Raw genomic sequence first — 25,562 nt, forward strand, 5'->3', positions numbered from 1 at the left:
AAAAAGGACAACGCCACGGGATGAGCTATTGATGGCGTTTAAAATGTCCAGCGGAAGCGGTTGTGGTGGCATAATATGCAGACCGCCTGCTTGGATTACGTTCGGAAGTTTTGGCTCTGCACGTTCCAAAATGGGATTGGAGTTGAGAACTGCTAACAGGGAAGATTTTTCAAACGAAGAGACGGAGTAGGTTAGGTTTAGTTGTGATTTGATAAGTTTATCCAATTGTGGTTTGTAGATGAGTTCTTTTGAAGCAATTTCCCAAGCGTACAGTAAAAAATTGTAGCATCGCTGGAATAAGCTCATAGGATAACCAATATCATAAACTTGGTTCGGAATGAATCCGGGAAACATTGGGGAACCTAGAGAGGAAGCTGTGGTGAATAACCTGTTATACGCAGATGCTATTACTAGAGGTGGGTATCCGAAATGGGGTAGTAGAGCCAACATACAAGGCCCTGCCAGATGATCATGAATCACAAGGTCAAACTGAAAATCTTTCGGGTAGCTCAGAAGTATTTCAAACCCCGCACTTTTGATTGCGAGCTCACAAACGAACAGTTCGAGTTCGGAAAATGACATGAGCATTTCGAAGTGATCCATCTGACCGAATTCGACGTAGTCTTCCTCCTCCGAAGCAAGCGCATCAATAACTCCATCCAATTTTATCAAATGCACTCCTCTCGCAAATCCGTGCTTGTATAAGTTCACAACCGTCATATTGTGTCCCAAATGTGCGAGACGTTCGAAAAGCCGTTGACTCCTGCAAGTTTATATCGTAAAATTTAAATAACAATCTCTCACATTTTCATCTAAGGATATTCAAATTCAAGTTCACCGTTGTTTTATGGTCCTGCGTGTTTAACGAAAATTTATGGTTAATAATTACAGCACGAATCTAAGCACCTAACATACGACTAGTTTTAACTTTAAGTAAACGAACTTGAACCTGGATAGCAGAGCACGAACAAAAAAAAGAAGCTTAAAACTTTACCCACCACAAAAAATGACTTGGCGATGCGACACTGCTGATGTACAGAATATTGGCACTCCGGCAAACCGCTACCAGCTGACCGATAAAAACAACCACCACAAACCGCAGTACCACGTTCCACATAATTCGAAACAGTTTTCTTCAGGAACCGGCACGAGACTGCCGCAGACTGGCATGTTTTGTCAGCATTCCTCATTCGACCGAATCAGAAGGGAATGAAACGTGCATATAGGTATGTATAACAACAACGAAAAAACAACAACAAAACCAACGCGTATAAAAATAAATCTCAATTGACCGCCATCGTCGTCGTCGGTCACCATGCGTTCCCGTCGCGCGTTCGCTTCCATTTCATTGATTTAAATTGTTATCTATGTACACTCGGTGGTGCTTAGACATTCGCTGTCAGTGTCAATGCTCAACCGGCTTGTTGGCCGCCGGTCGCTGACAAGCACCGGTGCGGTGCGGTGAAGGCGAAGCCGTGTCATGTCTATCATCAAAATGTAGCAAATTTAATAATCACAATAAAACTAAATGCTTAGGTCTCCCTCGGTCGGTCGGCACCCCGTTCACAGCGGGTGGGGTTTGGGCAAAAATTAAATAAATATTTCAACTAAGCTGGCACGGCTCTGTCGGTTAATAATTATTGCACAAAGCATTGGGGAACTTTTTCCTGCTTAAAGTGTTCCCTTGATTTATACAAGTACAATCGTACTGGTACTTGCTATCCACAGTACATCATCGTCATCGTCGCATCGGCATCATCACCATAACCATCGCCGGTCTTGGCGTCTCTTCGTTACGGATTGCGTTCTAAAGTGTTATATGATGCTTCTTTAATGCGGCGAAATTGGCCTTTACTGTCTGACATATGATTTATATCCCCAAACAAATCTTGATCTTCCTCATGTGTCGTGTTCGGATCGTTGGGAGACTGTGAGAAAGTGCTATGATTTAATAATAAGAGAAACTGTGTAAATAACCGAAGTGTTAAACCCCAAACGGAGACAACGTTTGCAGGGACATCCCCGGCGGTGGCTCTTCGCGTGGTGCGTTGGTGCGGTACGAGGTACGAGGCAAAGGCAGATGGCACGAGTGAATAGTGATTTATTGCGAGCTACGGGACGTTTGTTTACTGGGCGAAAAGTTTGATGAGTATATTAAAAATTTGTGCAATTCTTTGACCTACTCGAGCGTTTCGTCTGTGCCGTCGCCGTTGTTCCGAGTGAATGATTCATGTGAAAGTTTTTGACGTTTTAATTGTACCCGCATGAGGAAATGATTGGCGAGAAAGGAAAATAAATTAAATTTCCGATGTCATGCGTCTCATTGATTTAAAATAAAAATGGATTTGATATGCTACTTTTATTTACAGCTTTGCAACATTTTGAAATAAAATTACTTGCTTGTGTTTCCCCACTTAGTGCCTAGGCTTGTTCAACATATGATAAGTCAGACATTACGCTTTTTATTCCGGCTTCTGTACGTGTTTTAGTAAGATAAATGATAAATATGCGCATTAATTTGGTAACAGCTATAAATACGATAACAGAAAAGAACAGGAAGAATTCCAAATTTTAGAAAACCCGGTCTCATCCGGGCAAATTAAATCTAGGCGGTAGCCGTAAGGAGTGGCGCTTAAACTACGGGTTTTAACAGAATCGGTCCGTGACGCCTACAACTCCTTACTCTCAACTCCTCACTCCCCATTGCTCACTCCTCACCAGTTTTACTGCTCTTTTCTTACTCCTGATTTGTTAATCCTCACTTCTTACTTCTCACCTCTTACTTCTCACCAGGGATTGAAAAGGGATCTTAAGTTGATTTCGACTGCGTGAATGCGTACGTTTTCTGCAGTCAGCTTGCGCTCTTGGCGAGAGGGACCAAACATGGTCTTAACCGTCCTCGAGACAAAAAAAGGGTTTCGAAAACGATCATTTGACTATTTATTGAATCCAATCAATCTGCCGCTTGCAAAGAGTGCTGCCTACAGTCCATGTGACCTCTTAAGAGAAGCCGATAGTCGCGCTCCCGCTGTGCGTTCAAACTGATACGATACGATCAAACTTACGATAGCGTGATTGTTTAATCTCAATTTTAATCTAGGTTGCTTTTCATTTGCGTAATGACTGCCAGTCAATTGACTGTTTTGCAGTCATTCGCTTTTCCAAACGGCAAAGGAAACTTGATCGGAACGAAAAGATCAGAACGCATTCGTTCTGCTGTACAACCGAAGGTATGACTGCGTGAACTGCTGCTTGTATTATTCATAGTGTTTCTACTCTACCACTATACGGACGATGTGAATGTGAATACGCGGTGGTGTAACAGTGGTAGAAAAAAGGACTGATTGAAGTCCTGCTCCTCAACTTTTACTCCTCCCTCTTACTTCTCTCTTCTTACTCCTCACTTTTTACAGCCCATTTTTTACTCCTCACTTCTCACTTCTTACTTTTCACTACTAAACTCTCACTTCTCTCTACTTACTCCTCACTTTTTACTCCCCACTTCTTAATCCGCACTATTCACTATTCGCGACACATCACTTACTGTTTCCAATTACGGCGAACGGCGCGCTACTCAATTCACGTTATTTCTCCTTTTCAAGCTGAAATTGCTCTAGATGACAGTTGAAAAAATCACTCCATAGAAGCCTTCGAAAAGAAAAATGTAACAATCTTTGCTGCGCTAACTCGATTCGGTTAACTCTATTTCGGTAGGGGAACAAGGGGTAAGAAGGCCCGGTGGGGTAAGAGGGACCACATCGATTTCGTCAAGAAATCCTTAAATTTTCTACAAATGCTCCAGTATGTTTTGTTTATTAGCCTATCTAAACACTTTCGAGACAACCTGTGGCACTCGGCCGTATCCAACGTCAAAACTAGAATCAAAACAAACTTTTCGTTCGCAGTGTCTTCATGCGATATGATTTCAGAAGCAACAAATTTAAGTTTTTTCAGCAAAAGAAGCTATGTATTTTGTCGTTTCTCTTACCACTGACTTTAATTGAGCAATTCTTGTTCAGTGTGTGGCGGAAAAGGTATATAAAATAGTACGGATTGAGAGTTAAAAGCAAAATAATGTAGATTGATTTTATTATTCTGACAGATACGCATTTCGTTTACGACTTGCAGGCTTCATCAGTGTCTTTTCCGAAATAGAGTACACCTGTAATAAAAATTATCCCTGAATCTGAGATCACAACGCCTCCCACTTTAAAACAAGCCAACAAGTGCCTTTCGAATAACACAATCAATGTAAATTTGGATCTAACGGAATCAAAATTCGATGATTCCAATTCACTTAACGGCTCATTTAATGTGTTGCCTTCTTTACCTTCACCTAAAGTGAAGCGTATTCAAAGAGTAAAAGTCCTGCTGACATATCAACAAAATAACGCCAAGAAAAGAGTAAATAAAAACCAGTGGAGGAAAATAACGTCTACTCTTATTTTCAAAATTGAACTAGTCGTAAAATTCATTCTTTTAGCAGGTCTCTAAATTAAACTATACCTTCTTTTAGCATGTACCTAAAAACCCCTTAAGAACTTGTTCTTACTTAGTTAATAATATCTAAATTGTGTTTACAACTCAAAGAAACTTTCAAATCTGCCATAATCTGCCTTACTCCGCCATGGTCCGTCTTACCCCTTTTTGGTGGTCCTTCTTAACCCGCCTGGTTGTGAACGAGTGATTTTTAGACGTTTCGAAAATTGATGAAAAATCACGGAAAAATAGACTAATTAATTCTTTATATAATTTTTGATGGTAGATAAATGAATGCTTTCCCATGTGTGGAACAAGAAAAGGTGAATTTTCGTAAACATTTTATGCTAGCAATTTATTCGCTTAGGGGGGCCGTCTTACCCCGTCTTCCCCTACTTAGGGGTTTAACTTAGGACTTGCCAATGCGCATGAAACGCAGATTCCTGCAGACCTTGTCGGCTGATAGTTCCTTCTGGAAGACAACGGCATCAAACAGATTAACATCTTTGAAATGTAACTTATGAACGTCAGCAAACAAGATTTGCGGACCTTTAAGGGAACGGTGTAAGTCATTAAAATAGTTGAGAGATAGTAAAGGACCGAGATGACTGCCTTGTGGGATACCAGAATGAGTAATGTATGATTCTGTGATTAGGCTGCCGATATTCAATTTTGGGTAGCGGTCGGTAAGGTATGAATTAGAACAATGTAGTAACATGTTTACAATGCCAAGCTTAGCCAGTTTAGCAACGGCGATGATGATGGTGCAGCTAATCGAAAGCTGCAGAGTGATCAGTGTAAATAACATCCGTTTGCGACCGGCCATCGAACCTTTTTTTCATTTTATTTGGTCGGACACCAGCGCACTGAAAGGTATTCGTGGTACCTACGTTCCTTCTATCTCCCTTTTTATGCACATGAAGCATATTTGCAGATTTCCCGACTGAAATAAATATTCCAGAATTAATGAACAAACTGAAAAGATAACTCTTCGAACCAGCAAAGGGTTGAACACAGAACAGAAGTGGAAGTCCGAACGATTCGGCGATCAAAACCGGTAACAGAGACTTTTTTGTTTTTCTTTTTCTTTGGGAAGGTTTTCGCATAGAAGCGAATAACAGCAACATAAGCAGAACGCTCACTAGCAGCTTTCACATGATTTCGTGTGCATTCGTATGCGTTCGTGTGTTTTCGTGGAAAAAAGTGATTCGCTACCGCCAGGTTCGCTAGTATCTGTAGAAAGTAGCATGTACGTGTTTGGATTTCTACTTCCACTTCTGTTCCGTGGGTTGAATGTAGTGTTTAAGAAAAAAAGATGGGATGCAACCATCACTTCATCGACAATGCAAATCAAAGCAAAGCCCTGGGCTTAAACGTCTTTTTAAGACATTACCCTTCTTTATTCAGAGACTTCGCAGCCGGCTAGGCTGACTCTATCTAGCAGCACCGCCTAGCCGATCCCATCCACAAAGGGATTGCTGTAATTACCGCGGCACGCTGGTCAACGTTACCTACAAAGTGCTCGCCCAGATTTTGTTACTTCATCTTCCCCTACAGAAAGAGAATTCGTAGGGCAATATCAGGCGGGCTTTATGGAGGCCCGTACTACGGATCATATTTTTATTTTCCGAGAAATTGTCTAGAAATGTCGCTAGTACAACGTGCTCACGCATCACATTTTCGTGAATTTCAGAGCAGCGTGCGATGCAGTCGAGCGCGAACAGCTATGGAAGATAAAGTACGAGAACGGTTTTCTGGACAAACTGACGCGGCTGATCAAATCTGTCCTGGAGGGAGTGATATACTACGTGCGCGTTTCGGGGATACCCTGGAGTCCTCTCGAATCGTGTCCTGTACGTTACTCAACATCGCTATTGAAGGTGTGATCCAGCATTGAAACAAGACAAACGATCTTCAGCAAGAGTTGTCAACTCCTAGCCTTCGCAGACGACCTCGATTTCATTACTAGAAACTTTGGGATGGCGGAGGCAATGTACGCCAGACTAAAAATGGAGGCTATGGGGACTAGGTTACAATTCAATGTGTCGAAAACCAAATATATGGTAAGAACCCAAGTAACAAATCGAGTTTTATTACAGTCTTATGATGGCATTGAAGACCAAAATTGCTCTTGAAGACCACCATAAGAGTACAATAAAACTCACATTGTTGCTTGGGAAGAGGCTCCATTGAAAACAACGTTTGCCTCCCACGGACAGTGACTATTGACAGTGATGAACTGGAAGTGGTTGATCAGTTCGTATATTTGGAATCTCTGGTCTCCACCGACAATAATATGAGTAAGGAGATTCAACGACGAACCCAAGCTGGAAGTGAAGCTTACTTTTCTCTCTGCAAATCGCTTGGATCAAGGAGCATACGCCACTGCACAAGCCTGGCGATGTACACAACGCTAATAAGACCGATAGTCCTCTCGGTCTTGAGACAATAACTTGGAACGAAAGATGTTGCGGACTATTTTTGGCGGAGTACAAACGGACAGCGGAGAGTGGCGTAGGCCTACGAATCACGAGTTGCAGGTACTACTTGAAGGGATTCCCATTGTACACCTGGCGAAAGTTGGGAGACTACTGTGGGCCGGCCACGTCGCAAGAATGCCGAACGACTGTGCAGTGAAATCCGTTCTCTTCAAGAACCCCACCGGCATCTGGAATCGAGGGGCCAAACCTCGACCAAGTTGAAGCCTACTTGTATGTGTCGAGAGGCGCGATGAATTGGCGACGAGTAGCCCAGGACCGAGCACAATGGAGAGGAATTATTGCTACGGTAAGAGCCACCCCGACTCTCTGCTGGTAGAAGTAAATAAGCTAAGCCAAGATTTGAACATACGACGACTGGCTTGTTAGCTCAGCATTGTGCCACGGAGCTAACGAGGCGGTCTTGTCGACTAATCGACAATGAGGGGGGTCAATGAATGACCAAGCAGAGGAACGCACACGACGCCTGCGGGATATTTCGGCTGACGTCAGCCTATCATCAGAGAATACAAAACACAGAAGAATTTCATCGAGAACATTTGGCAAATCCGTTCTAAGTTGCCTACCGTTTTGTCAACCAAGAGAATAATCAAAGATATACCAAAAGTTCCATTGCTCATTAACCAGTAAATATTTAGAATTTCGGATTGTAGTTCGTTAGATCGACTTTCCTCTCGGAACGTAGCATTTCGGTCTTAACAAAAAACCTTCTAATTAGGCCCAAAACTCTGCCGAGCACACGTATGATTGCTATTGGTTCGGTCAGTTCAATCGTCTCAGGCACTCGAGAATGTTTGTGCTTATACCACTAACGTTTTGATAGTATAGTATGACAAAACTGGATGGCGATAAATCAGAAGCAAGGATCAACAGTAAAGCTGAGATCAGCAATATAAAACTTGCTTGACAAGTGATTTTGCAGGTCCCGGGGTAACAGTGCGTGTGAAGTTAGGTGATGTTAGGTTGAGTGAAATACGAAGAATTTTTAATCAACATGAGCAGATTGCTTGTCATACCAAGATCTTCTTTCCAATTTTTTCTGTTCTTATAAAAATTAACAGAAACAGTTGTCCCTTGTACAACGTTAGAAATTACGGATCCGGAACTGTACTTGTGTCCAATTTGGCGTACGCATCGTCGCGCAGTGGGTGTATTCCGAAAAAAAGACGGTCAAAAGTCTTTTCTCGCGTTTCCTGACGTCTTTGAGCTTAGGTGTCTTCGGAGAAGTTACTTAAGATACTCTTTTAAATCTTTTCATTTTTTCTTACAATTCGGTATTGAGGGTATATCACACTTGAAAAAATTAACTTTTTGTAGAAACTAGATACCAAGTTCATGTATTCAGCAAAATTGTAGAACTATAAATTTGATCAAACTTTGCCGAATATACTAGGTATCTCCGTCATATGGTTTGCGAGATGTAATTGGCTTTGTTTTGTGGCCTTTTAAAATCAGTTTATTAACCGTTTTGCGCACAAAACCTTATCTAACTGGTTTGACATGTTCTACAAACTTTTTGATATCATCGAAATACATAACGTTCTAGAAGATATAAATATCATATGTTACTTTATTTGCCTTGTAAACTGATTTCAAGCTAAAATTTAATCATTTTTACAAGTAACTTTTTTCGTTAATAGGCACCTAGTGGCAGCTATAGTTAACACCGCTTGAACTGCTATAGACCAAAGCAGAAATGTACCAAAAAATCACGGCTGGGTCTGCTCGGGCAAATTAGCTGCTCTTTTAGAATTTCAAAGATGATGGAATCACTGGCATGCCCAGGGGGGGTACACAAGGGCACGAGCTCTACCTAGTTATGTCCGATTACTTCTCGATTAATCGAACTAATCGATTATCCGCTAAAATAATCGATTAATTTTTAATCGATTGCTTTATGTTGCGATTATTAGATAATCCGCCGCCGATCGATTATGCCGGATTATTTAAAATTTTATTCTTTGACAATTTCTAACAAATTTAATTATTACAGTGGCAGGCGCTTACCTTCTAAATTAACCACACGCAATCAGCCAGTTCGTTGGTTTCGAGATACGATGCTGATCTACAGAGAACAGACATCCAATCAAGAACAAATTTTTCGGGAATTCTTGGATAAAATTTCAAATTAAAATCACCTAATATGCTAGCGACACTACCACTATAGTTTCCCAACTAAATGATTCTTTTGATTTGCACACTGACAACCTTTGGCTCCTCTGGCGCTAGTATATATGGACTATATGCGTTATGCTAGCGCCAGAAGCTAGCTGTTGTGAGTTTAGTGTAGAATTTTATGCGCCTTTAGCGACACCATCACTATAGTTTCCCAACTAATTTGACATAAGTTTTATCCAAGTGGGGACCTTTCGCTTGGATGTCTGTTCTCTGTGGCTGATCTAAGAAACCAGAAGTCGTATGTTCAAATCTCAGCTAGGCAGTACTCCTAGATAGAGTCAGTAAGATTGTTGCAATAGCCCCGTAACTGTCTTGTACTTTAATATCTGGCTGTGAAGTCTGTCGATAAAGATGGGTCAAATCTTAGAAAGAATGTTTAACCCCAAGGCTTTGCTTTTAATCGTCCAGTTTGCACGCAGTAGGCCAGTTTAAATACCACGCTGAAGCATAAAAACCAAACTAAACTTTATCTAGATACTAACCGTGCCACCGTCAAAAGATAATTCGAAAATTTGTCAGTCTGTCAGACACGGAATTTTGTAAGGAATTTTTAGAAAACTGGGTAATACCCTTCGTCTTTTTCTATACAAAAACCAAAAAATGCGGTCTCCTCGATTTCTATGTAACTAGCCTAAGTCTGACTGCACATTCCAAAACACTCGTGGACAGTACTACGGGACGCAAAACTTTTTTTTGGTGTCGGGGATTGTAACGAGGTTACAAAATAAATAAGGTAACAAACCCTTTTATCCAATCCCACACACAACCGTCACTAAAAGCCTGTTCGCGTTACCTGCCGTTATTCCCGAAAAAAGGTGGTTAGGGTACCGCGACAATAAACAAACCCTGCTAATGCCCACCGGATGGAACCTGGCGAAACTAGCCGAAGCTGAATCGTCGGTCCCGTCGTAAAGTCCTGTGCTTGACAGGACAGGCAAATCAGTCTGGGGAATGAGCGATTTTAAAGATAACCACCTAAGAGACGACACGCAAGATTGGAAAGGGCTAGAAGTTAGAAGACGCGAAGTGATACATGAGAAGACGAAAAGCAAAGTAAACTATAGTATTCGGAAAAGATACAATAAGTAGAAGTAAAGTGGAAAAAAACACGGGTAGAAAATATAGGCGCTAAAGCAAGGTTAGATTACCTAGTCGAACGAAGCAAAAGACCACCAGCACCCTCCTTCAAACGGAGGTCTTCCCTTAGATTTTGAGAGCGCGACCGTCGTCAGTCGGCCTCCACACGTGTCGACCATGAATGCGTGATCCGATTCTCCGAGCAACACGCAGTTGAGCGAGCAGGCAGTTGCTACCATCCGTGGCCCTATACACCATCGCTCGTAGGAACCGATCGCCGAAGAGCCAACCGTATGCTATACCCACCACATAACCAATTGTTACTGTCCGTGGATGCATCACCGTTCGTACCGGCTACCGGATGTCGGACCCAGCACCACGTATTTGGTACGGGCTATCTGTAAGCGGTCGAAACCGCTAGTCTAGCACAGTCAGTACAGTAGTTTTTTCATCGGAACATCAGAGACCCTTCGTCGACAAGAAGCAGTAGGCCGTAAGAAAAACTGAAGAAAACTAACCACTAGATTAAGCGAAACGTGTAAATGAAGATCGTTTAACCCTCGAAATGGTGTTTGCTATACGATATGTGTCCTCTGGAAGTGTGAGTCCCCGAATGTGCCACCCCCAGATCGGTTCGCGAGTTAGCCTCCGGTAGGTTAGTGTAGGATGCCTAGGGGACACTGCACTAGCCGATGGTTGCTCTTGTCCCCCTGTTGAGTCGGCCGAACGGATTCAACCGATGTTAGGTTAGTCGGCATTTCGTTCGTAAGTTTATAGTTGAGCGTTTGATGGACCTGCTCTGAGGTATTCTAGCCGGTCCGGGATTGTATCGCTAAACACGCTCCTTCACGGCAAGTTAATCCTTGCCTGGCGCTTAAGTGAAGGTTGTCACTGCTCCCTACCCCAAAACCCATCCCGCCCCGTTACAGGACGTAAAGGTTATAACCAGGGGCTTGCGATGGGTGCCATGTTTTTGTTGCCAACATCATCAGCATATCTCGACAAGGTTGGCAGCAAATTTACCTGTCAGACGGGCGCTATTTCCTGCATTTCATGCAAATAGCGCCCTTCGTTAAGTCGACTGTCAAACACCGTTCGTTAAGATAAGGATAGCACCCCGCTGGTTATAACCAATCGATTATTTCGATTAATCGATTATGCAGCGCCGATTAATCGATGTCGATTATTAGCCGCCTAAAAAGTAATCGATTATTAACTAATCGATTAACTGAAAAAATCGGACATCACTAGCACTACCTTCTATTTAAACTTTGGTATCCAGACCTATGAAGCACGTACGATAAATTACTTAAATTTGAATAGATTGAATGGTTGGTTCGAACCGTATGTTAGATTCTTTCAAACTAACAAATATTGCGATTTTTTGTGAGTGAAGGTTTTTTCAACATTTGAAAAATTGACAGTAAGACTTTGCCATTCAGAAAAATAATAACATAACTGTGTACTAAAACTGAACTAAATCAGGCAATTCCATGTTCTATCATCTTACCGAATAATGTGAGGAACTAGCCGCACATATTCTTGCGTTTCGAGGCCAGCAACACCCAATTTTAAAAATGGCGTATTAAAGAGGACGACATGTCTTTATTTAAAAAACTGCAGTAAACAAAGTGTAAAATGAGCGACTCAAGAATCTTTATCAACAACTTCTTCGATCTTAACTGTATTACATTCTAATGCGCGATTGCTCAAATCCTTGATTCTTACCAAACAAACAATATGTAAATTGAAATTGGCTTCTGTTGAAGATCGCCTAGTTGCACGGCACCATTCTAAAATAATTCAAAGTTACTGAGCGCATTCTATTTCTATGCAATTTCTGGATTCACATCAATAGGCTGTACGTCATGAAACATTGGAAACTTGCCATCCTGTTCGTACGGGATGATTTACAATGAACCATCTCGAGTATTCCCACAGTGTCACCCGTCGAATCGCTTGCCCCCGTCTGTCATACACCCGTAATAAATCTGCCCGTTTCAATTTCCTGAAAATGATGTCTCAATAGTGTTCGCCATTCCCAGCGCCGCCCACTGGACCTTCTCTGATGTTTGCTAAATTCGCAACACGTAACCGTTCTACAGTGGAGCGCTTCGCATTTGAATTTTAATCCCTTCACTCCTGTTCCCGAAACCCCCGCAGCGCAAAAACCTCACGTACATCCACTAAACAGGATATTACCACCAATTTGCTACAAGTGGCGCTACAAACGACTCCTCCACCCGCTGTGCTTCGGGCGCGACTAAACATCTCGAAGACCACCTTCGTCAGACGCGCGCGCTATTTCGATTCTCGGTACAATTTATCACTGTCACTAATCCACTAATTTGCATATTGCATGCCTACCAAGACCACCGAACACCACCAGACCGGGTGCAATGCAATGCAATGCAATGCGTCGACGCCGACGACGACAATGTCCACTGGGTTGGCTTGTTGTGGCGCGCGGTAGTAGCAAAACTGCAATACTGCATATTTCACCCGTATCTATGCACAATTACCGAACCGGACAGATCATACAGTTTGTAGGATGCTACCGGCAGGCAGATCTTCACTGCCCGACAATTTACATCTATGTGAATCTGAGGATCGCATCGTTACGGAACGATGTTAGTACGATTCAAAACAAAACAAACTCATTAGCATTGATTCATTTTATTCACATCAATAAGTTTTGCTGCTCTAAATGAAAGGTATTGATGCGAACATTTCAGTGTCAGAAAACCAAAAGGATGTTTTGTATCTTATGGTGATATTGAAAAGAATACAAACGAAAATTTCTTACAATTCTCCTGCAGGTTCGGCATCAGTAGTGATATAATCGCAAAAATTAATTTTGTGGTAAAGCAAAATCTGTCCCAAACATGGTACACGTGATAAAAAAAAGAAAATCCATTCAGCCTGTTTCTTATCGCTTTCCAGGTTTTTCCCCATTCTATTCCATTCTATCGCTATTGCTACTGTTGTCGATTGCTAGTTCGGGCAGAACACATACAGCATATCAGCAAGGGCCCCTACCTCCCAGCAGCGACTGCTCAATGGAACCAGTGGCACGTGAAAAATGTAAATAGTATCATAGAACTTCTGCTCCATCTTCCATCAGCCCCCTTTCCTGTGCATCGGAAAACATACACGGACAACACATTGGTGAATCGAAAACATGCAACCTAACGTCGACGTTCGTACATGTCTGCAGTAGGTACATGTGAAAGATCCTTGGGTGCCGCCTGCTCTGGATGGGCTCGACGAACTGAACCGTTCACGATGTGGCAACCGGTGTGGAAGTCTGTACCGCAAAAACCGGACGTCCACTAAACTGATTTTTGATTAAAAATCAATATAGAGCACGTTATGCATCGTCCAGCGTGACGCTGGATTGGAAAAGCAATTTTCGGGAAGGAGTGGGATTATTTGGGGGATTACATTTTTATGATTTTTTGCTATTGTATAAATGAATGTTACTTGGGTTATCATAAGTTGTAGTGTGTAATCATATTTGGAAACCAGAAAGTTATAGAGCAAATCATTTCAATTTTCTGATTAAGAATCTGTAAAAGAATTTTAAGAAATGAGGAGTCATTTACACAAGTCTCAATCATTAGAAAAGTGAATAGGGTTGCAAAATAAGCTCTCATAAAATTAAAGTAAGAGCTCCAAAATCAATACAACTTTAGTTTTCGCAAACGGTTATTTAAAAAATTGCAAACTCAGTTGGAATCCCTCTTCTTTTTCTTTAACCGCCGTTCGAAAACGTTTATGAAATACGTTGTTGTCGTATCAAATAGTAACTAAACATTATTCGTATGATTCCAAAACATTACCAACGCAAAACGTTCATAATAATTCTAAGGATTGAGATCTGGTGATGAAGCGGGCCACCATTGTGGTGCTACGAAATGGGGTAAATTCTGACGACACCACTCAGTGCAAGCTGACGTCCATTTTTGCAGGCTATCTTCATGAGATTCAACACAGACTTCTTAATTACAAATTTTCACACTTTTTTCAGTTCTTTTCAACTTCTTGAATGGTTTCTGCTCGAGAGACTTATTTTCTAAGATGTGCTTTCGTACATACCTAAAATTCAGCTGACCAAATTTGCGGGCAATTTGAGGGATTTATGGCCTTTGGAACTCATGTTACTTGCTTGGATCTATTCTACAGTTGATGTCGTGAATGGTAAGACGCTAAGTCTGGCCAGTAGACAACAGTAAACACTCTTTGATGTTCTTTACATTGCTTATCGTAGCCCTAGCCCTAGCCCTAGCCCTAGCCCTAGCCCTAGCCCTAGCCCTAGCCCTAGCCCTAGCCCTAGCCCTAGCCCTAGCCCTAGCCCTAGCCCTAGCCCTAGCCCTAGCCTAAGTTGCGATGATGCAGGAATGAAGCGGATATTCCTGGTAAAAACAAAACAGAAATATCCGTTACTTTGCTGGAACTACCTGTTGTATCGCAGCAATACAAAACATCATGCGACTCCATTGTATGCTCGCAATTTTAAAATTGTGTTGCAAAACCTAAAAATTGTGCATTTATGAATTTTGAAATGTTATATTAAAAATCTCACGGTAGTTTTTTTACAATTAATGAAGGAAACGGTGAAAACAAGTAATCAAACATAGGTGTTGAGAGTATCTTAGGGAAGGCGTAAAGAGAAAAGAGCGGAATGTTAGGTAATGGAGGGTCATTGAACCAACGCTTATTAAATTTGTATAACGTTCCTCTTTATCCCAGCTGGGGGATCTGCAAATCGAACCAAGCTATAATGGCAGCCAATCATAACCAGATTCGAACTTAACTTTTCAATCAAATCTTTAATATCGGTTTGATGGTTCAAAAGCTAGGAATATTTTAAAAAGAAAGGTTGGCAAAAATGACGAATTTCCAGTTTGACTTCAAATGTTGTAAAAAAATTTATTCGTATGAACAGTATATCGTATTTAAAAATAGAAAAGTAACATAAAAATATAGCTTACCGAAACTTTACCAGAAATTTAAAATTTTAGGTGAAAACTTTTTAGTTGATATAAAAATCACATGACGACTACTATGAGCATTAGGTACAGTTCAACCTTTTCATTTAGTCCTAGCATGTTAGGCGTTTACCTTCTAATTAGTATACAATTCCAACGCTCTAGAATGGCATAGTTAAACTAGAGAGCTATTCTTTGAAGTAGCAAATACATTCACCTAGTTCCACTCCTACACCCACATCTAAGCCAGAAGCAGGTCGATATGTGAAAAATTACTCCAATAAAATTCAAATTACCGTTCGCTTTCATCGACGCATAATGCAAAAACTACTATTGATAGTATGCATGGCCATTTGCCATTCAGCCATTAATAACACCTTCTCTTTTTCTTTTTCCTTTCTTTTACCAAGCGGAATGTGCAAAAAAGCTTAACCAGAAAACCGGTGTCCGCTGGAAGGAAACCAATTTAAACAGCTACCGTTGCTGCTGTGACTATCGCAAATTTGCTGTTTGTTTCGTTTAGAAACACACTCCACCGGGTTAAAATATCCTCGAACTCGATTCAAACTAATTAATCTAATCATTCTTGGTTCGCTACATGCGAATGAAGAATTAATCATTATTCAATAGCACAACGAATGACGGAAAATTAATATTTAAAGCTTAGTGACACTATTTGCTGCACTTCCTGCCGCCCCTCCGCTGCTATTGCTGCTGCTGCTGCTGCTGGTCGGTTGCATCGAAACAGACGGAGCAAAGTGTGAAAATGTCCGATGTTGTGACAGTTTTCATTTTCTCCAAGTGCTATAAATTTTATCGCGTGAACATTGTCAGCCATGTTTTCTCACCAGCCAGCAACCACAGACCCAGAATAACATGCGTTTACTGAATGCATTTCAGGAGATAGCGAAATTCGTCCAGTGGCGTCCTGCGAGAGGGGGCTCGGTAGACTAACTGTTGAACTGAATGAAATACTCAAAAGTCTACGCCACTGTAAGACACCCATTGCATTTTTGTACCTGATGGAATTGGAACTCCCTAATGGAGTCCGGCATGCAAGTGATAATAATTCATTCGACCGGTAAAAGTAGTTCAAAACAATCGCATGTCGACCGCAATCAACGTTTCTGTTGCAGCGCTGTCCTACGGTTTGGCGATCGAAATGCGGTGATAATTTTGACCTTTCAACCCCGTAAAATTTATCGCAACGAACTTTTGCTTTTAAATCCATTTCGCTCTGTTTCTCTCTTCCATTTCCGGCAGGTGGCGATCGAAATCTTGTCCTTCCGACTATGGTTTTTCACCGGGCCGTCGACAAGATGAAGCTAACGCCCGATTTCACGTTTGCCGTCGTCCTGAAGCAGGAGCAAGCTAACTCGGGGACCATCGTTTCCTTTTCAAACGGAAACAATAGGTAGGTTTCTCGTTCAATTCACTGTCGTTTGGCTCCATTTCCGACTTCCCGCATCACAGCTATTCATCGTCATTTCATCCGTTGTCATCATTTAACCTTCCACCAGCTCTAATTAGACTTCCCTATCCTAGCCTATAATGACACTGCAGTATGACTCAAAAAATTCTAGGTTGCACACCGATATTCGGAGATGTTCATTTAGACACGTCACTTTAGTTCCAATAAATTCATGCCCAATGAGTCCTGAGGGAAATAAACGATGAAAATTTATTGTGATAAACTGTTGTCATTTGCCAGCGTCATTAGCTCCTAATTCACTCATTCCACGTCCTCACACCATTACTATAGATCATCTCATTTAGCACCTTCTCCTACGGATTCCAGCAAACGGTATTCCCCCCTATTTCCTGGAAGCTAGATTGGTAATTGCTGGCCATGACACGTTCCACAAGAATAGCATCATCATACCGGCAACTATCAACGGCTGCATTTCGTTTCCCCTCCTTCACTCCCGTCACGCACTTTTACACCATCAGTCTATTGAAATCTATGATCTATCTTTTCTAATCCTAATCGAAACAAATGTAATAATTAATATTAATGTTAAGGTATTTAGAATTACAATCAAGTGGAAGACGTGACGAAATACGTTTTCATTACACACACATAACAGCAGCGGGCGTGTCGCAGATGCACACCGAGTCCTTCCCGTATCGACTCGCGGACGACACCGAGCACAAGGTGGCGCTAACGGTCAGCGGCACCGAGGTGCAGCTGTACATCGACTGCCATCCACTGTATAAAAGAGTGACACATTTTTTACCAGATAGAAATTTTAGTGCTTCCAATATGCAATTATTCGTCGGACAAAGAAACTCAAATAGTCATTATTTATTTAAGGTGAGCATCCCCCCCGTTCCACCCGTGTGTTGATCATAGGGGCAGGCAATGCAGTGCCCAGCTCGGTGCTGCTTTGCTCTGGTTGTTAGACAAAACAACAACAAACAATTAAATCAGCGTGAATTCTCTTCAATGGAATAAGTTTGCCAGGTGTTTCGTTCGAAATTGTTTGGGTCCCTACTTTTTATTTTTTTAAATTCCTGACTTCTTATTTTTTTTTAATTTCAAAATAGGTTTCAAAATATAATATAGAGTAGGGCGGGGCATACGTGTGATGTTTGAAATTGTCATCAATTTTCGTGAGATATAAAGAAGGACAACAACATAATATATTTTATAGTGATTCAGTAACTCAATGTCTTCACATTCAACTATAAATCATCTGCGCTAATAGTGTTTTGCAAAATAAATTTTTCTTTCTTCTGATCAAGTGCCGATTCGCACTTTTACCCCACTAGCGGGGCAAAAGTGCGATTACCGCGGGGCAAAAGTGCGAAGCACGAATCCATGAAATTAGCACGACAGTAGCTAACAAAACCATATTATTTTCAATCTGCTTTATGTTTCGGTAAGGAATATTCTCAATTTGCATCTTTCCTATTTTGCGCTGGTGTATTGCAGCCTCCATTAGATCGAAACTTTTCCAAACGTTTGTTTTTTGTTCCATCAGCGGAAAAACATTGTTTTCCTTAGGCCAATATCTGTAGAGCACACAGTTTTCTGCAGATCTTCCATTTCTAGTATCTGTAATATAGTGCCTAAAGCTGTGTATAATTAGCTATACATTTTTGCCTCGTCCATGAATCGCACTTTTGCCCCGTCCGTGAATCGCACTTTTACCCCGCTAGGCGCTTGACGAGGTTCGATTAAATTACGGAAAAGCGAAATATATTTTGTAAATTATTTTAGCCGTATTTTTAAAACAGATATGTGAGTGATGTAAAACGCTGCTACAAATTTTCAACAAGTAATATTCTTCTGTTGATATCGTATTTGCCGTATAACGAAAAATTACATCAAAACCGCCCTAAAATAAGATTTGCACATAACTCAGCAACTATGCTTCTTAATCAACCAAAGTTTACGTTTGATTCAAGCTGTCAAAGTAATCACCCGTCCTTGCCAATGTAGTCAATTTACTCGGAATCTGCACCGATAAATCATTGAATCACAGTTTTACCCGCATCGCACTTTTACCCCTATTTACTCTACTAGCTGACTCGCAAATTTCGTAGTGCCACAAATTAAACTATACTGTACATAAATCGTGAATCTCGAATGACCTTTGTAACAATCCCGAGTTTTATAAGTTTCTGAGGAGTTCAACCTTAGATGATTCATTTTACATAACATAATTACATAACTATGAAAGCATGGGTAGTTAATATACAAATTTGCAATTTTTCCTCACAGTAAAGTAGAAAACAACTCACCCCATTACTTACAAGCCAGATAAAATAAAGCGGATAGCAATATTCGCCGTGATTGTATAACATTTTGCCGAATACCATTTCGCGAAAAACCTTTCGCGGAATGAACCATTTCTCGGAAATCATTTTTGTGGAATGTACCATTTAGCAGGGGTGATGCTTATCATACTATCATCGCTCAATTCTGTCTATAAGGTGCGCTTCCGTATCTAGCCTTCAACACTGTCACCGTTAGCGGAGTCATTGGTCGGCGAAAACCAAGCTGGTTTTCGTGAGGGTCACTTTACAACGTGATGAACGTGAATCAGATGTTTACCCTGCGTAGGTTACTAGACAAGTTCCGGGAGTGCAACTTGCAGACTCATCATCTGTTTGCGGACTTTAAGGCGGCGTACGACTCAGTCAAACGCAATGAGCTCTGGCCGATAATGTTACATCATGGTTTTTCGACGAAATCATGTAATTCAGCGGGTGATGTCGCATTTGTGATGTTGTTTGGACCCTCTAACCTGTTATTCAACATTGTCTTGGAAGATGCAATACGAAGGGCAAATGTGGAAAGGAACGGAACCATTAGCACCAAATCTCACATGCTTCTTGGTTTTGCGGGGGACGTAGATATCATCGGAGTCAACCGCAGCACAGCGGAAGAGGCCTTTTGAATCGGAAGCAGCGAGATTGGAACTTACCATTAAAAGTGCCAAACGAATTACATACATGGTTGCAGGCAGGGATTATGGAAGTCTAAATGGTGTTGGTGCTGAGATAGAGCTGAATAGGAAACGATATGAAGTAGTGCAGGAGTTTATATTCCTTGGTATGCTCGTGACATGTGACGACCATGTAAGCTGCGAAGTGAATCGATGAATTACCTCCGCGAGTTGGACTTTCTACGGATTATGCAGCCAACTGAAGTCACGTAGTTTGCAAATTCGCACAAAACTGGCGCTCTCTACAGAACACTTATATTCCCGGTGGTCCTTTACGGAAATGAATCTTAGACGCTAAAGGAAGCTGATCGACGAGCACTTAAAGTTGTTTAAAGCGTAAAATTTTGCAATCTTGGCGGCAAAATGAAAAATGGAGTGTGGCGCAAGTATACAAACGAGCTGATATAGTGAAGGACACGTGGCTAGAATGCCCAACAAAAAAGTACTCAAATATATTTTCAGCTGAGAACCAAGAAGAGCCTTCGAGACAGACCACACACCCAATGGATGTGCACTGTCGAGGACAATTTCACTATTTCCCTAATCAAACCAAATTTGAGGAAATAATTAAAAAAGTTTTGAAATTTTGCACAAGGTGTGTAGGTACAATATTTTCGAAAAATTCTCAAAAAATCCATACATCCTCTCTACGCTCATGGTAATAAAGCACATACCGTCAGCGCAACTAATTCTGTGCACCGCATATTTTAATTAATAATTGAAACATCCCATGAAACTTTACAAACGTGTTTGATAGGAGGAAATATGTACCTTCCACAGGTTTTGGCGGCATTTTGATTCAAGACTCATTTTTAAAAACGGTGTATTTATATTCATGTGTATTATGTTTGAAAGATTTTATCTCGCAAACTATCGATTTTACAAAAATTATATCTAAGCAAAAGTTGTAGCAAATTTATTTTTGAACATGAAAAAAATATTTTACCCATTTTTCAAAAAATCGAAAATAAAACTTAAAATCAAAAAATCAAAAATATACCATTTTTGAAAATTTTAAAAATTTTTGGAAAAAATTGAAGTAATTTGCAACCTTTTAAAAGTAATTCTGAGATGGAGCAACTTTTATGGACGGGCTTCGTAGACCAACGACTTTCATGATTTTTTTGCAACTAGGGATTTTTCAAGTAATAGATGAATTTTTAATACAAATAACAATTATTTTTGTCATTTACAACAAAATTGGTCATAGAATTATTATTTTTTTAATGTAGCCGTTTCGAGATATTCGGAGAAAAACTTAGATTTATGAATGCCGCATTGTGATGCCGCGTTTCCTGCTGCTACAATCCTTCTGCGTGGTAGTCTGATGCTTCTTGAACGACTGATTACTTAGGATACGGTCGAATGTTTGATTTCGATTTGTTTACCGCTTCATCGACGAGAAGTATTTGGCTTTTCGAAGAAAGTACCCAAAGTCTTTTGCGTGCTTTCTCTTGTTACAAAGATCCCAAATAGCACCAACTCGTATATCAATGTACGAAAACTCTCGTAAATATCTCCTAACAAACGCGAAATCGTAACTAAAGCTGGATAAAGTGGGATCAAGTTGATTTTGTCGAATATAATGATAATGACTGACTGAGTCGTAACACTCAAAATTATTCGTAATCACGTATATCGCCTCCAAAATAGTACGGATATGCCAATTTTGTGCATGAAATACGATTTATTTGGCATGTATATCTGTACGTAATGCTGATTTTTACCTTTTTTATACATATGAAAATGCTAGCTGGGATATCACTGTAATCTCTTCATCTATTTTGTTAAAAATCTACCGATAAAACAACATGCTTTCAATTATTTTAGTCAACATTTCTGTTATGTTTACTCACGCGGTAAAAAGTTACTAACTAATCAGTGTGTCCAGTTTTTTCGAACATAGTTTTCAATATACCCACAACTCAAAAACGAAAGGTTGAATAAATAAGGTACATTCGGATAAGTTATATGAAATCAAATGTAGTTATTAGAAGTTTTATAGAAATAGTAGATCAACTGGAGTAACATATGAGAAAGACGTGTTTACATAAAAAATTAAAATAAATCCAACTTTTTCTTCGAATATCTCCAAAACGGTCACATTTTGAAAAATAATTATGTCCAATTTAGTTTTAAATGTCATCAAGAGTTGTTATTTGTATTACAAATTCAAATATTACTTGAAAAATCCCAAGTTGCAAAAAATCATAGAAATCGTTGTTCAACGAAGTCCGTCCATTAAGGTTGCTCCATCTCAGAATAACTTTTAAAAGGCTGCAAATTACTTCTATTTTTTGCAAAAAAAAAATTTAAAAATGTTCAAAAATGGTATATTTTTGATATCTTGATTTTAAGTTTTATTTTCAAATTTGTAAAAAATTGGTAAAATATTTTTTTAAGTGCATATTTTTTTCATGTTTAGAAATCAATTTTCTACAACTTTTGCTTAGACATAATTTTTGTAAAATTGATAGTTTGCGAGATAGAATCTTTCAAACATAATACACATGAAAATAAATACGCCCTTTTTAATACTGAGCCTTGAATCAAAATGGCGCCAAAACCAGTGGAAGGTGCATATTTTCTCCTATCAAACACGTTTGTAAAGTTTCATCTAAATCAGAAAGGTTCAAATTTTGTCATTTACCTATTTTACGTTGAACTGCTCATAACAGTTTGCAACAATTTTTAAGTTTTGTCTAAAATATGGAGTGCGCAGAATTAGGAACCATGCGCGAAATCAGGCGCGCTCACGGTACTGTGAATTCCGTGCTAGGGTAGATGCTCCAGTAATAGTGGTATTATGCCTGGGGATAGTGTTTAAAAACTTTTTTAATGCTTAATTTTTCAATTTACACATAAATAAATAAAACAATAGTAAACTGAAATTCTCTCGCAATCATTCTAAAATCCGCCAAAATTGGAAAATGTTTCGAGTTTTCACTGTTACTGGTACATCTAACCTAATGCATTTCATTCCGGCCAAGATAGAAGCGAGTCAAATGGAGCAACGTAATAAAAATTTTGTACGCTTATATCGAAAATCCGAAGCTGTGCTATTGGTAAAAACCCGATTTAATCCACCTAGTGGTGAAAAGAACTTTTGTTATACCATCTTATTTGTCATTTAATGTGGGTATTTCCAGCCTCAAAGAGCAAATCGGCTTGTCTCGATTATTTTTGATTGGAAGAAAGTTTTGCTGATAAATTGGATACAACACAAGGATTCATTTTCCATTAGACATAATTTTTTTCGCCAAGAGTAACTTTTCAGAAGGCCATATCTAGAAATGAGATTTTTTTTTTAATTATGTCTTAAAACTACTTATTTAATCAAAACGGCGTCTAAGGAAAAGTTATGGGAAATTATTGTGTTGTGGAAAAAATTACACTGAAAGATAAAACTTTGCAAAATCATGATAAAAATCATAAAATGTTTATTTTCTCAAAATATCCCTTTCCTATTTGCCTTTTTTTTTAAAGTAGCTTAACCCTCTAACGGGCAACACCGTAAAAACGATGCGATCAAGCTAATGACTATTTTATCATGAAAGTACCCACAAAAAAACCTTAAGTTCTGATTTTCATGCAAAAATAATTATCTGGAGGAGCGCCAGGCAGGAAAAAGTCCAATTTCTCTTTTTCTTTTTTCATGCCTAGCGCTCTGCCCAGATATTTTTTCAATTCAGATATATTACAAAATTAAAATATTGGATGAAATTTACTCATAGAAACATTTTTTAGGTCAATCATTTTGTCCTAGATGTCCTTTTCCTTCAAAAGTAAAAAAGGGAATATTCGTGCATTAATTATTTTCGGAATTTTTCGGAATTTTTGTTTTTGAAAGATGATAACTTTTGAATGTATGGTCAGAATGTTATGATATTAGAATCAAAATGTCAAGAAATTTGTTCTGAACACATTTTGCATATTGCCAATTAAAAACAAATTTAGTATGCGGCTCTGGAGCTCCAAAAGCGAAGGCCGTCTACAGACGGTCTTACCCGTTAGAGGGTTAAATTATGCTCTAAAATCTGACGAAGAGCTACTCATGGACACACTTTCTGATATTTTATGAAAAACCTTTGCAATTTACATTTTGTTTGTAAAACTAATAAAATCATATTTTATACGCATCATTTTGAACTACATTCTTATATAAACTGTTTCTTAAAGGAAAGACCCGTTTTGCCAAACCATTTTATTTTCTTTAGCTTATAGTCTATAGTCTATAGTATATAGCTTATATAAGTTATAGATATATTTGGAAATAGTATATTTAGAAAGAAAATATTTTCACATTATAATTTCAATCATTCCAATCAAAAATAGTCGAGTTAAAGTTTCACGCTGGAAATGCTCATATAAAAATCGACACGTCTTCGGTGCTTAATTTAACTCAATTCATACTGAATATAACTTCATACTTATAGAACAATTGAAAGCAATAAAAATAATCGTGCACAATATCTTTGGGTAGAATTGATTTTAAAGTGGTTTCTTTAAACAAATCATTATATTTCGCAAATAGTAAGAGATAGATAGTTATTATATGCAGCAAAGTTGCTTATTTCAGTGTGTTCTACAATTTTTGTGAAGACATTAAATTTTGAGGCGCATTTAAAAAACAAAAATTTGTATCACCTTATTAAGCGTATTTACGGTCACCCTAATGGTGTAAGAAAATGCGCTATATTTTATTAATAACTGCTCCAAAGATACACCCGTTAAAATACTATGCATTTTACGCTATAGTAAATTATCGCGTTTTCTAGGTTTGGTCCCACTGATTTAGTAGAGTTTTGTTGAATAAATTTCATCAATTATTTTTAAATATCTTTTAACCGGTAACACCAATTATTATGAAATTTCACAGATATATTCACAGTGTTAAAACCTTTCGTTTGATACTAAAATAATTGAAACTAGATAATTATCTTGATTAAACTTATTATAAATTATTGTTAATTTTGATGTGTTGTACACCATTGCTCGTAACCTTCAAATTAGACGTCCAATCAAAAAACAATGCAATAGTGATCTATCCGGCTATATTATCTATCGAATAAAACTAATAGCGCATAAATCGGTTTGACCATCTCTGAGAAACAGGCGATCATTTGCCCTGTCAAAACAGGTTTTTAAGGCTAACTTTTAAACTGCTTGTCCGTTTTCAATGAAACTTAGTAAAATGTTTAGTAATAGCAAGAGCTTTCGTTTAGTACTAAGATTGTTAACATTGCATTGGTTGCGTGGTTCCGGAGAAAACCGTGTTACATGGTTTTCACATTTTTGCTTATAACTTTTAAACGAAACGTTATACCACGAAACACATCCTTCGGGCCTCGGATCAATTTCATGTTTTTCGACCAATTTCTAAACCTTTGTTATAGTATAACAAAGGTAAAAACATAAAATCTGTAATTCAACCATCTCAAGAGTGTTGAAAAGGTTCAAGGATCTACTGACATTGGAACCCAAACCAGGAAGACAGAGGAAAAGGAGGAAACACATGATGTTACCAATCCAAGCGGGAAATCGGGCCTACTTTGCCCTTCGTAAAACCCTACGATCAGGAAGCATACGCCGCCGCACGAAGCTAACAATGTACAAAACCATTATTAGACCGGTAGTTCTTCATGGACTTGAAGCCGTGACGCTGCTTACGGAGTACATACGCGCCCTTGCCGTGTTTGAGCGAAAAGTGCTGCGGACAATATTTGGCGGAGTACAAACTGAAAGCGGAGAGTGGCGGAGGCGTATGAATCACGAGCTACAGGCACTGCTTGGGGAGACTCCCATCATACATCTAGCGAAAGTTAGCAGGCTACGGTGGGCCGGACACGTTGTAAGGATGCCGGACGACAGTGCGACGAAAATAG

General features: G+C 39.5%; 1 protein-coding gene across 1 annotated transcript in view; it reads left to right on the top strand.

Annotated features, from left to right (window-relative positions):
- LOC128735143 (protein kinase C-binding protein NELL1-like) overlaps window positions 1-25,562 on the top strand; it is a 114,455-nt gene that overhangs the window by 68,972 nt on the left and 19,921 nt on the right. The window contains exons 4-5 of the mRNA XM_053829639.1: window positions 16,487-16,637; window positions 17,246-17,537. Of these exons, the coding sequence (XP_053685614.1) occupies window positions 16,487-16,637; window positions 17,246-17,537 (443 nt within the window). The remainder of the gene's footprint in view (window positions 1-16,486; window positions 16,638-17,245; window positions 17,538-25,562) is intronic.

The sequence above is a fragment of the Sabethes cyaneus genome, chromosome 2 (genome assembly GCF_943734655.1).
Source record: "Sabethes cyaneus chromosome 2, idSabCyanKW18_F2, whole genome shotgun sequence".
Classification (NCBI taxonomy): Eukaryota; Metazoa; Arthropoda; class Insecta; order Diptera; family Culicidae; genus Sabethes; species Sabethes cyaneus.